This window comes from Pempheris klunzingeri, chromosome 15 (genome assembly GCF_042242105.1).
Source record: "Pempheris klunzingeri isolate RE-2024b chromosome 15, fPemKlu1.hap1, whole genome shotgun sequence".
NCBI lineage: Eukaryota > Metazoa > Chordata > Actinopteri > Acropomatiformes > Pempheridae > Pempheris > Pempheris klunzingeri.
Window position 1 is genome coordinate 4591836 of NC_092026.1, and position 14645 is coordinate 4606480.

The 14645-nt window shown below is 43.6% G+C and overlaps 2 protein-coding genes across 5 annotated transcripts; both read right to left on the reverse strand.

The window, feature by feature from the left end:
* Positions 1-127: 127 nt before the first annotated feature.
* agfg1b (ArfGAP with FG repeats 1b) lies at positions 128-8895 on the reverse strand. Of its 3 annotated transcripts, none has more exons than XM_070845042.1 (12): positions 8621-8895; positions 6012-6105; positions 5603-5718; positions 4895-5033; positions 4626-4782; positions 4348-4455; positions 3604-3748; positions 3107-3186; positions 2898-2987; positions 2500-2658; positions 1854-1948; positions 128-1547 (listed from the first exon to the last, which is right to left on the reverse strand). In XM_070845042.1, exons 1-12 carry the CDS (start codon positions 8785-8787, stop codon positions 1491-1493), a joined length of 1407 nt encoding a protein of 468 aa, XP_070701143.1. In that variant the 5' UTR covers positions 8788-8895; the 3' UTR covers positions 128-1490. The 3 variants fall into 3 exon arrangements, with proteins under 3 accessions (XP_070701143.1, XP_070701142.1, XP_070701144.1); XM_070845041.1 differs by having other exon boundaries at positions 2898-2990; XM_070845043.1 differs by lacking the exon at positions 4348-4455 and having other exon boundaries at positions 2898-2990.
* A 205-nt stretch (positions 8896-9100) lies between these two features.
* LOC139214528 (probable flap endonuclease 1 homolog) lies at positions 9101-14486 on the reverse strand. Of its 2 annotated transcripts, none has more exons than XR_011585460.1 (11): positions 14300-14486; positions 13226-13292; positions 13034-13136; positions 12723-12783; positions 12566-12618; positions 12311-12447; positions 11355-11415; positions 11096-11227; positions 10432-10545; positions 10159-10303; positions 9101-9901 (listed from the first exon to the last, which is right to left on the reverse strand). XR_011585460.1 is itself a non-coding variant. In XM_070845404.1 (11 exons), exons 1-11 carry the CDS (start codon positions 14379-14381, stop codon positions 9845-9847), a joined length of 1044 nt encoding a protein of 347 aa, XP_070701505.1. In that variant the 5' UTR covers positions 14382-14481; the 3' UTR covers positions 9101-9844. The 2 variants fall into 2 exon arrangements, 1 of the variants encoding a protein (XP_070701505.1); XM_070845404.1 differs by having other exon boundaries at positions 10400-10545; positions 14300-14481.
* Positions 14487-14645: the final 159 nt, after the last annotated feature.

A 14645-nucleotide genomic window follows, 5' to 3' on the forward strand; every position in this document is an offset into this window, starting at 1 on the left:
ATTACACAGCTGCTGCATTAGTCTCCATTCCTTTGAGCTGGGTGTCCATGACAAACCGGCAAGTCTATTAAAACAGATAGTAACACAAACTCAAAAAAAAAAAAAAAAAAAAGTGTAGTTAAAAATCTTTTAATTTATTTATACATATATTTATATATGTACACATTTAGGCTACTTACCTATTCTTGTAAAGACAAGAAACACAAATTCATTGTTAGTCATTGGTGGCACAGTTGAGACCCCCCTCCAGTGACAATATAATCCCTAAAATTACTCTGCTCTTCCCCCGATGTGTTATTTTAAAGCAGCTTCACTCCAAAAGCTTTTTAAATCGGAAGGCAAAGAAGAAGACAGGTGTCCAGGGAGTGTGGTGAAATACAACACAGCTAACATTTCTTAAATATCTTGATGTCATGTGTTGTTTTTGCCTAGGCAGGGTCTGGTAAACCTGTCATTCCCCATCAAGAGGACTAGTCTTCTGCAACCATGTGAATAACTACTCCACCTGTTCTGAGGTAACCCAATTTGGGTGACGCCCACAACCCCGAAGCTTTAACAGTCTTTCCTTCCGTCTTTCCCATATTCAGAAAATATAGTGAATATCTGAGAATTGCTCCTCTGACTTGTTCAACCAGCAGGAGAGAGGTTACTGAGTACGTTTACCAATGTTTTATACAATAGGTAGGGTAACAATACACATCCTACAACGCCTGCACTTCTTGTTTTTCCTCCATTGTGCATCTGAAGTCTCTGCTGGCCTCATATTCAAGGAGCTGCCTTTAGGTTCAACCAAAAATTTACCTCAACTCTTTTTTCCACAATTTCACAGATATTGGCAATATTCAAAAGGATGACAACCTGCCCAGGATGGACGGTCTGTCCCACCCACCTGCTTGGGATGTCACTGTAACTTAACTTGTTTTTGGTTATAGGCAACTTGGATCTGGATCTGTAAGTTATTAAAAGGTCATTTTGCACCTCAGTGCCACAATAGTAGCGATTATGCTAAAACAACATAAAGAAGTCCCTTTTAAAAATGAAATACCTGCATCATCGTGGTTGCTACGAACCACAGATCATGGATTTGGATGGAACCCTGTTAATAGTCTTAAAAGTGTATACCTTTATCTACTTAAATAGTTTATAGTGGGGGGTTTTTCCACAAGGTGTGTGTATATTCACCCTTGTTAACTCAGTCCTTGTTATACATAACATGTGATTACAAATGATGATATGCACAGAGCTTACAGTCATAACCAAAAAAAATAAAAAGCATATAATGTATTGTATATAGTCCAAACAGTACATTTCCCCCATAACAAAGTCCCAAAGTCTTCAATATAGTCCTTTGTACTCCTTCATAGTGTTGTAAACTTCTTTATGAAAAAAAAAAATGTAAGTCTTTAAAAAATGTACTGCCTCTAATTGCATGATGGAAAGGGTGTGTTGAATATGTGCTGCATGCTGTCCTCTGGTGGTGAGGAGCTGTGCTACAGGAAAGGGTTGGTGGAACCCCCTGAGGGGAACGACCCTGCAGGGGTTCCCGCCTGGAAAAAAAGAAGGGACAGAGTGAGGATTCAGATTGAAGACATCGACAGAAAACATTACTGCTGTGACTCAATTATCCTTTTCAAATGTGATGAATAGTAGTCCTCCACAGTGCTTCCTTTTTGTCCCTCTTTGCTCCATTAAAGGTTTTTTGTTTTTGAGGGGGGGGGGGCTTATCTGAATCAAAGGTCAGAGGTTAGAGGGAGTACGGCACAGATTATGATTTAGATTTTCTGCTATATGAATAACACTGACTTGACTTAAGTCTTTAAAACGTTGGGAAAACAAAGACAATGCATGCTCACCATGAATGGGTTATTGGACATGCCAGGGCCAGCCATGGGCGGCCCAAAGGGCGTCATGGAAGGCTTGTTCTGACCGTAGACTGGGAATGCAGGGCCTAGGGGTGATACAGGGAAACGGATTCACAACAGATTCAGTCTGCTCTCCAGCATTTAAGCAGTGCGTCATAATAATAATATTTCACTGCAACTGTGGAATCAACAGACCATTTGGAGCAGGCTATTAAGAGTCAAAGATAAACAGAGTTAATTCGAAAAAAAAAAAAATAAGAAGGGAGTAAGACTATAAAGGGGAGAGAAAAAAATCAAAAGGAGAGCCAAGCGTGTCAGGTTGCATTCAGGTGTGAACAGAGCCTTATGAGGGACAACAGAATTGTTCATTGTGTTTCCGGTCCAGAGCTTTGTGCAGAGAACACCCCTAAAGCTTTGTACCCTGAATGCAACCTTGTATCACTGCGCAGTAGCTGCCACTGACAAGTCACACTTTCAATTTGTTGTAGCAAGCGAAATTCTTAATGCAGTGGGCCATCGTGAAGGTAAAGATTAATAATTCATACCAATTAAAATGCTTCATGTGACCTAAATCACTGACAGGTACTGCGGAGGTGGAACAGGGTCAGAGGACAGGCGGACGTGGGAGGCCACTAACCATTAGACTGAGGGTGGTAAGCCCCAGGTTGAGAGTAAGGGATGGGGGCCTGGCCGGGGAATTGCTGCTGGAAGTTTCCGCTGAAACTGGTCGGGAGGCAGAAGGAAGACGCATTCCCAAAGCCGGCAGGCATGCTCATAGAACCAGTACCAAACGAGGCTACGAGACACACGCAGCACGTGCGTGCACGGATGCACAGACACACACACACACACACACACATACATACACACACACACACACAAACAGAGGGAGGAGTCAATTCTAGATACTTTGGCAAATCACAAAGCTACTTGGCAATGTAACTGGGTTACATCAAAGTAACACAAATGTCTAACTAAAGAATGTATGCTATTAAATACACTAAACTTGAAATGCGCGCACACACACACACACACCTGCAGCTGGAGCTCTGCCATTGGTCTGGAAAGGGTTGGTAGCCATCTCCGGGGCAACGGCTGCAGCAACGAAGGGATTTGTGGATGGGACTGCTAGATGAAGTGCAGGGGGAAAGTTGCAAAATGAGACCTCGAGCTACATGTGAAAATGTGCCACTGTGGAAATGTATCGTCTTTCTGTGTGCATTAGTAACAATCACTGGTACCACCTCCAAAGCCAGGCTGCATGCTGGGTAACACAGGTGGATTCTGGGCTGGCGATGAACCAAGTACTGGTCCAAATATGTTCCTATATAAAAAAAAATTCCAAAAAAATACAAAAACAGATTAAATGTTTTTACATGTGTGTAACACACGAGTACACATGACGGGCATTAACTAACCTTTACAGCGGACTGACTGATAAGGTTAAAATCCTGATGTCTTTCTTTGAAACAAGCAGTTTAGCTACAGGCATAGTGTCTCAGTAATATGATGAAATACACCATTTCACTACATGAGCAACATAAGTCAACAACACACACTGCAGACTGTATTAATTAAATTCATGCAGTATCCATACAGTATTTTTTCAGGCTTCCCAGGTATGCAGAGAAACCCTGATGTAGAAAATGAACTGTTTTTGGTGAACATTTACTAGCAGTGTTTTTGCAATGTCACTGGGTGTGGATGTGTGTGTGTGTGTGTGTGTGTGTGTGTCTCTCACCCTTGCACATTGCTGCCCGTGGACACAGTGGAGCTGAGCTCGTTGTCCAGCTCAGCCAGAGCAGCGTACCGATCCTGTGTGTGCCTCCCTCTCTGGGACTGGGCGGGGACGGCACTGGACATTGACGGGATTGGCACACCTCCACCTTTTGAAACATTTTCGGGAAAAATAAGATACCCAAAGATCGAATGCCAAATGCACACGCAGACACGCAGACACGCAGACACGCAGACACGCAGACACACACACACACACACACACACACACACACACACACACACACACACACACACACACACACACACACACACACACACACACACACACACACACACACACACACACACACACAAATAATAAAAAGACAAAGAAATCAGTAAATGATGTGGCTAAATGTCCACTGGGTGTCTCCCTTTACAATGTTTCTCAGATGTCTTGCTCAAATTAATCCAAGTTGAAAGGATGTAGTGGAGTGTTTCCAACATTGCTAACAACTTAGCATGTCTTCAGTGCTCACTGTGCTGAGCATTGGCTTAAAAAGCTTTAAAATCTTATCCAACAGTTGCTTAGCAGGAGCAGCACTGATCGCCACCACATGCTCCTAAGCATCTACAGGAAATTGCTGGATACAGAAAGGGCTTTCCCAGTGGACACAGTGGGTGAGAAATAATTTTCTAAAAATACTGAGGTGGGAGTGAAGGTGTGGACAGGGTGGAGGAAAGACCATGGTGGGGAGGGGGGTACCTGATGAAAAGGACTTTGAGGGGGGTGACGTGCTCAGATGGGATGGAATTGCAGTGTTTCCAAATGCCTCAAAGTTGGCAAAGTTGGTATTTGAATTACCCTGAGGTGCTGCGGCCATACACAAGGAAAAATTACAGTCAATGAATGTGGAACTAAAAACAATGGCAGAGCAATGCATGGGATGACAACAAACCAAAGGCTACACACTGCTGAATATCTGCATTAGTCTTTATTAGTCTGACTGAAATGTTTGGACCTTCAAGAGAAAGCTGTCTTACCCGACTGGCTTGGAAAATGTGCAAAGTTGGCAAAATTGGTAGAGCTGGAAGTTTGAGTGGGTGGAGCGGCAAAGATGTCTCCTCCCAGGTCCGACAGCAAGTCAAACTTCTTCTCCTGAGCAGCGCTGTAAGCCTGGGAACGACCTAGTCCTGGAGACTGGGCAGACGCCAGAGAAATAGAGGGTTAGAACTTCTCAAATCAACTTCCAAAAGACATGATAGGTGGAGATCTGATGGGCAAATGGAGGCTCAGAGCACATTTCTGTTACCTGGCGCAGCGGGGTCTTATTGAGCTGCAGGGTCTTGAGGGGCTGGACCTCTGGGGTGCTACCGGTGCTGCTGGCCGAGGAGCCGGACACAGAGGCCTGGACACTTACTACTGCCCTTGCCTGGTCTGGAGGAACATACCTAAACATTCAGGAAATAAGGCACAAAAAAAGGGAAAACAGAACATTTTTTAAATTACATTTTAAAATTCAGTCCCACGTGGGCACTATGTGAGCATACAACCAAAGATTATGATTAGTGCTTTGAGTGATTCAATTGGGATGGAGCATCTCAATCTCAACAAACAGGACCTTCATTCTTAAAGCACTGTGTGCTCTCTGTCCGCCAACACTGCAGTAAAAGAAGAAAGTGACACGTAGACGTAGGGAGCCCTACACAATGAAGCGCATGCTGTCAAACTAAAACATATGGTTAACCAAATCTGTAACTGTGAAATGTTTTTTTGGCAGAGGTAGCACCTCTCTGCACACTGACAGTAACAAGTCTACAGAACTTTTGACAATTACTTTTTAGCACTTCTAGCTACATATTTTAAAGCAGTATGCACCCAAGTATAAAATATTGCTTAATTCAGCCATTTATTCAACATGCGTCCCCAGGGTGAAGAACTGATATAAGAATTGTAGGTTTTAGTTTTACTAATCCAAAACTCATCAAACAAACAAACAAAACCAAAAGTGTTATGTTACCATCTTTTCTTTTCATATTTTTCCTGAAGGAACTCTTTTACTTTCTGTGGTTCTCGGAAATCTGGAACGACTGATGTCCTGTCGTCATAGAGGCCCAACCAGATGTGTTTACAGACCTACAGGGGGGGCAGAGGAATGAGGAGAGTGGGAGGTAAGGAGGGGATTGGGGTGGGGGTGGGGGTGGTGGCGGCAAATGCCGGGAGAGAGGTGAGAGAGTAAAGGAAAGGGGGAGGGGATGACGAGAAATGGGAGAGAAAAGTAGGGAGAGAGGAATGCCAATAAAGTTGAGTAAGCAGGGTTCAGAAAAATGGCAGGATGCCGTTCCTGAATCCAAACCAGGTAGCAATGACTTCAAAATAACAATGTGAAATACAATGCTGAGGTCTCAAGTGTGAAGTGTGCGTGATACCTCATTGCTGTGTTTCTGTAGGAACTCTATTTCCTGATGTGTGAATGTGGTCATAGAGATGGACTTCACTCTGTGTGGGGGATTCAGCCCTCGCCTGTGGGTGGAGGAGGTATAAGTTAACTTAAGAACAAGAGAAGCAGGATGAAACCCAATGCTTGTTCATGAAGCAAGCAAACAAAAACTCCAACCACCGATGCAAGCATGAGCAGACATTTCTAAAATCCTACTTTACTGCTACTTTGTGGGGTTTTGTTTAAATCTCAACGAATGTACATGAGAATTCACTCCATTCCCTAACGTCACAAGATGAACCCCGAGTTAATTCAGAAATGTTTGTGACTGTGTATTTGTTTAGAAATGATCCTCTGGTACGGCCTTAATAGCCGATTGGTTAGAGCACATGTCGCATTAACACTTGGCAATCAATTGCCAACGACAATCATCGCTGGTTTGATTTTCGGCTGGCGACCTTTACTGCGTGTCATCGCCCTGTCGTTCCTGTTTCCTGTCTGCTTTAACTGTCTCTGTCTGATTTTAAAAATGTGGAAATAGCCGAGACTGTGCTCACCGTCAATAGGAACTTAGAGCAGATGCCACCACAGCTATATACTCTATAGTGTCAGTAAAAACAAATACACTTACTTCTGTTTCATTGCTTTGAAACATTAAATGATATGTTTTTGACATGGATCCACTGAGAAAAAAATACATATCACAGTGTTAAATCTGGAATCTCTCCTGCCTGACCAGGGGCAAGTATCAATGTGAAACACAAAACACTTAACAGCAGAAGAAGTTGCAGTTTGTGATAGTCAAAAAGCGTTTCATGGTTGGTGAACTGGTGAACAAGTGAACTAGAGACGTGTGGTAACACACTCAACAGCTCGTAGCTCAGCTTTCTGGAAAAGGTCATGAAGACACAAAAGCTTTACAAACAATGTGTGATAAGGTTACTGAATTATTGCTTGTTTATATAGCACAAATCACATGTTGGAGCCAAGGACGCTTATATCCTTGAGCCAGCGTCACTGATAAGGAAAGAATCCACAAACACCTCAGAGTACAGTAAGGTTCACCATGAAAAAGATTAAAACGTCTGTAAGTCTGCCTTGATCCGGCAGTTCTCAAAATCTGGGGGTCCATGCAAGAGGTACACCAGTGAGGAAGGGCACCGAGAGGCCCAAAGGCAACTCTGGAGGAGCTTTCAGTACAAAGATGGGAGCCACAGTGCAGTCAACAACTGTTGCTTCACCGGTTGTGGTTTTATGGCAGATTGACAAAGACAAAACCGCTGTTGAAAAAAGAAAAAATAAAGTCGCATCAGAGCTAGAGTTTGACATAAACAAAGTGGAAGAAGGTTTTATAGCCCAATGAGACCAAAACACACCATCAGCACCATGAAGGCTTCTGCAGGCAGCATCATACTGCTACAGGCCACGTCAGATAGTCAACACACATCCTGGAGGAAAACCTGATCCAGTCTGCAACAGTGATGGCTGAGAACCAACAATGTTAATGTGCTGGTGTGGCCAAGTGGGAGTCCAGACCTCCATCCAAACCTGACTTATATGGCAGGAGTTCACAGAGTTTTGAAGTTGGCGCAAAGAAGAATGAGGACAAACCGCTTCGTCCAGATGTGTAATGCTGATTCCGACCTATCGTCATAGACTCAAGGCTTCAGACCGTCTCTATTAATACTGACGTCAACAGGGTGAATGTACTGTGTAATCAAATCATTCGTTATACTGACGAATTATTCTGCTGTGAGTTAGTCAGTCAGCAATTTCACTTTTGAATATGGACAGACTCATACAGCTGTGAGGAATAACATGCTGTATATGATCTAACACAGAATACAGCCTGTAGACACACACACACACACACACACACACACACACACACACACACACAAGGTTAAATAATAAATACTTTCCATACAGCTGCTACACACTGGCACCTTAGCTGACAAGAAAAACAACATACTGACAGTGAGACTAGCAGAAGTGTTTGCCTCTAGATGAGTAACTAATTGGGCGTGGACAGCTAAGATGTTGCACAAATAAGGTTCACTGCCTGGATCCTGGTGAGGATTTCATAACAACAAACAACAAAATAAGGAACAACTGTTGGTCTGATGAGGACCCAGGTGTGTGTGTGTGTGTGTGTGTGTGTGTGTGTGTGTGTGTGTGTGTGTGTGTGTGTGTTTTTCCCAAGGTGGTGTTTTGGTTTTAAACAGGGGGCTCAAATATTTGCCTTTGGGTTTAGAGTTAGTTATGAGATCCAGAGGTTCTGGGCTCTAACCTGAACCACCCAGGCAATAGGTGACCGACACCACCCTCACCCTCACCCTCACCCTCAGCCTACATCCATCTATTACCCCCACATGTTCTCACACTCAGCGGGTTCTCTGCTGTAAACAACCCAAACTCCAGCCGGCCCGGCCCAGCGGCCTCGGGCAGAGCCGAGGGTAGCATCAGCGTTACCTGTCCGGGCTTTAACGCTAGCTAGCCGGCTAACGGTACCACCAAGTCAGTGGAGCACCGACAGCGGCGGCTCGTCCTAACCGGTAAACCAGCGAGGTGAGACTTTGGCCCAAGAGGGAAACTCACAGGATCCCGGAGCAGGTGGTGCAGACGAAGGAGCCCACTGTCATGTTGACATAGGTCGGGCCGCGCTGGTCGCAGTCGAAGCATTTCCTATTCGCGGGCAGGCTAGTCATTTCCCGGAGCATCTTCAGATGAGTCTCCTCCTGCTTTCGCTTCGCGCTCGTCGCCATGGCCGAAAAAAAGCAGCGGGGCTGGGAGAGGCTGGGAGAGCGGACCCGGGGCGGGGAGGGTGTCTTCGGGGCAGGCTGGTCGCGTGTGACGGCGTCGCGGCGGCGGCCGGGCGGACACCTTGCTGGGAGGTCTAGCAGGGAGACTGGGCGACTGACAAACTACTTCTTCTACACGGGAGCCGGTGAGAGCCAGGCCGGGCCGGCGGGCACAGGCGCCCCCTGCTGGTTTGGAATGACGCCTCGTGTTTTAATGGACAGCAGCTCTCTTGGTTGGACTAAAAAAAGCTGAAGAATTGAGCTAAAGTTGCACAGTTTGCACAGCCAGTCACACTTAATATATAAGAAGACCACACAAATACATTTACATGTTATTTTAATGTAAACAAGGCCAACATGATTGAGAAATAACAAAACATAAAACATACAGTAGTGTTTGTTTACTGTATTTACAAAACTAATATAACATTATCTTGATATGGATTTTAACATCTCACTATCTCTTTTATCCCACTTTAGTGCATGTTTTAAAATTCTAGTCTTTGGTCCCTGCCTTGGCACCCTTGACACAACAGGTGCTCATTGAATATCTAGTGATGAGACGTCCCCTGTCTCCAGTTTTGGCTTGGAAAAAGGTCTCCCTGACAGTGATCACACTGTTCTCTTTCATAGCCGTCCACCGCCTGCTCTGCTTTTCCTGGTGGCTTTGCAGGAAACTGCTGGATACACCGAAGAACGGCTCAGTGAATTGCATTGTTGCGGAAATTCTGTTAAGACGAGATCAGGTCGTCAGAGTGACTAGAAGGCACGTAGACGAGCTCAGTCCTCTGCGAAAACCCATGATCCAAAAGATAAAATCAAAATAAATGGAACACCGTTAAGTCGCTGACATGGATGTTAAAGATGATACTCTTGCTCCTGAGTACAGGATTGAAGCATCAGTTGCTGTCAGAATTGTCCATGAAAGTGTTTTTTAGATTTCTGCACAGGCAGACAAGGTTGGAAACAACTTCTTTTCAAGTTTGATGTTGGAGGCAGCCGGCAGCAGATGATGGCAGCCTCATTTTAACTTTGGTCTCTTTCTGTTGCTGCTTGAAGAGTCTGCAGCCTCAGTGAGCTAGAGGAGGAAAGGGAGGACAACTGTTCAGACAAATCAGCACACCACATTTAAAACTGCTGAGGAAGACTACCTAATGTGATTTTTTGAGGTCATAACTGAGTGCCAGACAGGGGGAGAAATCATGATTGATCCCAAACATTTCAAAGCTAGTTTTAAATTGTTTGAAAGTTAATTCAACCATTACAGCTTTTTGTCCAAATAATCAAGTTCTGAATCAATTTAATGAGCTTAATTATTTTGTTATGTAACACTACCTCACTCCTCTTTCTGGTAACTCTAAAGAAATCCTCCATGCGAGTCTGCCTGCTGCGTCCTGCTTCCCTCTCCGTTTGCCTCTCCTCTCGCTTACTTGCCCGCATCTGACGGAACTTCTCCATTCTGCGACGGATCCTGTCCTCCCTAAAAAACATACCAACATGAATATAACCACGGCTGCCTGTGAAACACACAGAGAAGCACGTGAATCTGAATGAAAATACAGCCATGAGTACGTACTTGACGTATGCGGCACGACGGAGGAAACCAACCAAGGCCTCTTCGTCTGGCTCAGTCCAGATGAGTTCAGGAGCTACGGTTTGTGGTGCTTCCAGGAATATCTTCCGTGCTTCTTTGTACTTCCAGAAATGTGGCACAGGATGAGTCTGAAGGGCAGCAGGAAGCAACATATTACACTTTTTTATATAGCAGCATATAGAAAGGCTTGGACTTGGTTAATTAGTTTTCAAATGACTATTTCCAGATATATTCAAAGCCAAGACAGTGAAGGAGTAATGGAGCATGGCAAATGGAAACTATAAAATACCACTTCGTATATTTAAGTTTGGACAATCCACTTTCTCCATAAAGGGCTGTCAACTCAAATTGATTTCTGATATAAAGTCTTTTACAATGAACCTTAAGTGCAGGCTAAAAGCTCACAAGAGCTGCACCCATTTTCTTTGCAAATTCTACTCTAAATTACCATTGGTGCTCGGTGTGTGTGTGTGTATTGTGGTGTGTGTGATTTACTGTATTACTACTATATCTGTAGTGCACTGTGGTTTTATGATACTGACACGTGCACATTTTAATTACACTTTACATGCAAAAGCCCAGCTGGGGGCAAGAGTAGACAATTAGCAATGGCTATAAACTCTGTACTGGAACTGTGATAAACTGCATCGTCCCAGTCAAATAAAATTCAAACAATACCTCTCTCTTGATGTGCAAAACCACGTTCTCAATAGTACGGTGCTTCTGGATCAGTGTCAGAGCTCTCTTAGGTCCCAAACCGCCTATCTTGTCACAGTAGTCACAGCCCAGCAAAATACACAGGTCGACAAACTGGTGGAAGAAAATTGCAAAAGGAGAGTTTGAGGAGTTAAGTGCATTAAGTACTTTTTATAAATGGTATTATGAATTATGATTTTCTGTGCTTTCAAAGGCATCTTTAAAAAAGTTTCAGTCTTACCTCCTCATGACTAATCTGAAGTTTCTCTAACAGCTTGGGTAAGCAATATTCAATTACTTCACTGTGAAGAAGAAGAAGAAGAAGAACAGCACAGATCAACGTTAGATCAGTTTAGAAATTCACTAGCAGTGATACGGGAAACATTAGTTGAGGCTACAGTCGGAGACCTGTCAGGAATATTGGATAATAATTCGCTGCAGGGTAGTATGAAAAAAGATTTAACTACCCACAACCGAGGAAAACATCCTTGGTGTATTTCCAGTGTTTGACCTCGTTCCAAGGTAATCAGCGGTGCCCATTTGAGAGTCCCACTGCCATTCAAAGTGAGTTCCCTCATAACATATACAATAATGGACTGTATTCAGGTCATTTTTGTCCAACAGGTCGCTGCTGTGACTTGCGGGATAAAATAAGAAGCACCTACTTAGTCTTTTTTTGAAAGGTACTGTGGCTTAAAATACATCTGACAGCTCAGGCCAGCTAGCTGCTGCTGACAGGATGATGTCAGGTGATGACAATGCATATGTAATATAGTATATACTATTATATGTATGCATAGATGACATATAATGTAATATATTTAAGACCACCTGCTATCAAAAGCTCAAATACTTTGACATCATTTACACACGTAGAGGACACAAGCTCGTGGGGTTTTAATTTTTTCAGTGACTTGGGTCAGAAATCCAACGCCGTCTCCTACAGTGTTAAATGTCAGAGGTTCTGAAGAGCACTTAAATGCATCAGCCCCATTGCAAAAATACATCCCAGCATGCTGTTCACTATGCTGATAACCAGTCTCAAGCATGCCTCAGTACACTGACATGAGGGTGAACCACGGCTGCTCGTAGGGCTAATGCATTAAACAACGTAAACATCTATGGCATGAATGTGACTTACAACACAAAAAAAACAGTTCAGTCTTCTGAGCAACACATGAGGAGCACAGTTCTTACCTGTCCCTCTTGGCGTTCAGCTGGCGAATGAGAATATTGCCTCCAAACGGCAGCGTGTCCATGTCCTCTGATGCCACGGCGTCCACGGTCCCCTCTCTCACCAGCCAGGCGCACGTCGCCTCGGCATCCCCTGGAGCCTGAAGCATAACACAGAGAGATAGAGAAGGAAATACAAATGGAAATGAGTGTATTGTGGGCAGAAAGGAAAGAGACAGTGAAAGAAATGTGAACAAGTATATTCTCTATGTTTAGTACCTGGATCACAGGTACACCCAGAAGCTTCAGAAGGTCTTTGGTCTGGGACGAAGCTGCACGGAGCACAAGAGTCACATAAGAAGACTTGAAACTCAAATAATACTTCCAGTGTGTACCTCTCAAGATTGCTTGTGGTTATCAGTGTGTGTAGACGTACCTGTACCTGTACCTGTGCCTGTGCGGTTGCTCCAACCGATTGCCTCTGCTCGCTTCTGAAGCTGCAGGATAAGCGAGAGCTTTGATCAGCATGGGTGGCAGACACACTACAGGTGAGTGTTGTCTCTGCCGTTTTGCACCCGCCTATCAAATCCACTTTAACGTTGCTGTTTTTGATATTTCCTTCAATCGACACACGTAAGTGCACACGTATGAGAATGAGGGAGGAGTTGAGATTAGTCTCTCTCTGACTTGTGAGCATGTTTAATATCATGTTGAGTCAAGAGAAACCGTCTCGAAGGCGTCACTTACAACAGCCGTCTTCTCCCCTGGAGGCTTTCCATCAATCACAAAGACCGGCTTTATGTCGTGTTCCAGGAAGGTGAGCGTGCGGAAGAAGAGACCCGTCAGGGGGCTACAGAGAACAAATAAAGGATGTTTCCACACAAATACACTGGCCAGAGAATAGAAATCCCTGCACATTGAGACTGATAAGGAGCTCACCTTAGTGAAGGCGTCGCCGCACGGAACTGGTTCACGACAATAGAGGTGTCCAGTGCGATTACTTTTTCTGTGGAGTGTAACATCATCAGTATCATGAGCACCAAATAAGACCATTTCCATGTAGTCATAGCTGGCTGTCTATCATATCCACTCTTAGGTAAAATCGATCCGATTCCATTGATTCAAGTACAGTATTCAAAATATCCATGTCCACTACATAAATAATATAATACTTAATGCACCTGGCTGCAAATAGATTTCTAAATACCTTGTATCTTCAGGTCTCTACCTGATATTATTAATACACTGTCAGTAATGCAGACCTGTATTCAAATCACATGAAATCATTATGAGTTTTATCTTAATCCTCAGTCACTGAGGCTGTGTACTTTCATTTGACTCCTGTAAAGGAAGAAATGAACAGATTTAGTTGAACCAGTTAACATAATTTAATACTTTTTATGTTAATAATTCACATCTATTACTCAACTAAAAGTAGTAATACAAGTGTAAAACTACTTCATTATAAGCTAAAGACTTGTAGTCAAAATGTTGTTTGTTTCCCATCATGCTGAGGAGCTTTCTTTCATCCTATAAATAATATTTGAGTGTTATTATCGATGCATGAACTTACAAACAGCATTTTAATGTTGTAATAGATCAGTTTTACCAAGTTTAAAACAAGAGTGGTCTCCCTCATCCAAAGATAATCATGTTTTGTGTGTAAAACCTTCATAAACAGTGTTTCTCTGTGAGTGTAACATAAAGTTAACAGCTAGAAACGGAAATACTCAAGTACTCAAGTAAATGTCGTTAAGTTAGTTTCCATCACTGTACTTTAGTGCCTACTTACTGATAATATCTCTACACTTTCTTTTCAGCTGAATGTCTCAGTGAAGTGACTTTTTTAAGGAGTTTTTGTTGCTTGGTGTCAGTGGTAACATCAGTTAGCTACCTAAGCTAGCAGCCAGGTGAATGTATGCTAACATTAGCTATTAGCAGCCGCCGTTTCACGTGACAAAGATCAGCTGTGTTAACAAAACAAAGAGCCCGATGCAAGTGGAGGGACATTACCTGCGTAGTCACTGATATCCTTATGAGAAATAGCACCAGGAGCATCTGCGCGGATCAAATCTGCCAGTTTATTGATCCCCATTGTTATGACCAGCACCTCTGGCTTTCTGTTTGCTGAATACTTCCGGTAGAAAACAAAACTGATCACTTCAGCTCAGGTTTGTTCCAAATTAATTGCCTTTGTAGAGGATCTCTGCTACACTACGACCCTCTATGGATAATCGATAGAGATAATGGATGGATAGATGCAGAGTAAAGCTGCCTCGACATGATGTCTAGTCTAAATCTCCCTGCTGCTGCTGCAGGCTGGCTGATGGAGCAGTAGGGGTCGGCATTGGACAGAGAC

Coding starts and splice junctions, on each gene's coding strand:
- agfg1b (XM_070845041.1), bottom strand. CDS start 8,787: ATGGCGACGAGCGCGAAGCGAAAGCAGGAGGAGACTCATCTGAAGATG. Junction 3,749..4,347: donor CTCAAAGTCCTTTTCATCAG/GTACCCCCCTCC, acceptor ATGTTTCAAAAG/GTGGAGGTGTGCCAATCCCG. Junction 1,949..2,499: donor TTACCACCCTCAGTCTAATG/GTTAGTGGCCTC, acceptor TATCACCCCTAG/GCCCTGCATTCCCAGTCTAC.
- LOC139214528 (XM_070845404.1), bottom strand. CDS start 14,381: ATGGGGATCAATAAACTGGCAGATTTGATCCGCGCAGATGCTCCTGGT. Junction 12,784..13,033: donor CAGGGGAGAAGACGGCTGTT/GTAAGTGACGCC, acceptor CTTATCCTGCAG/CTTCAGAAGCGAGCAGAGGC. Junction 12,619..12,722: donor AGGCACAGGTACAGGTACAG/GTACGTCTACAC, acceptor TGCTCCGTGCAG/CTTCGTCCCAGACCAAAGAC.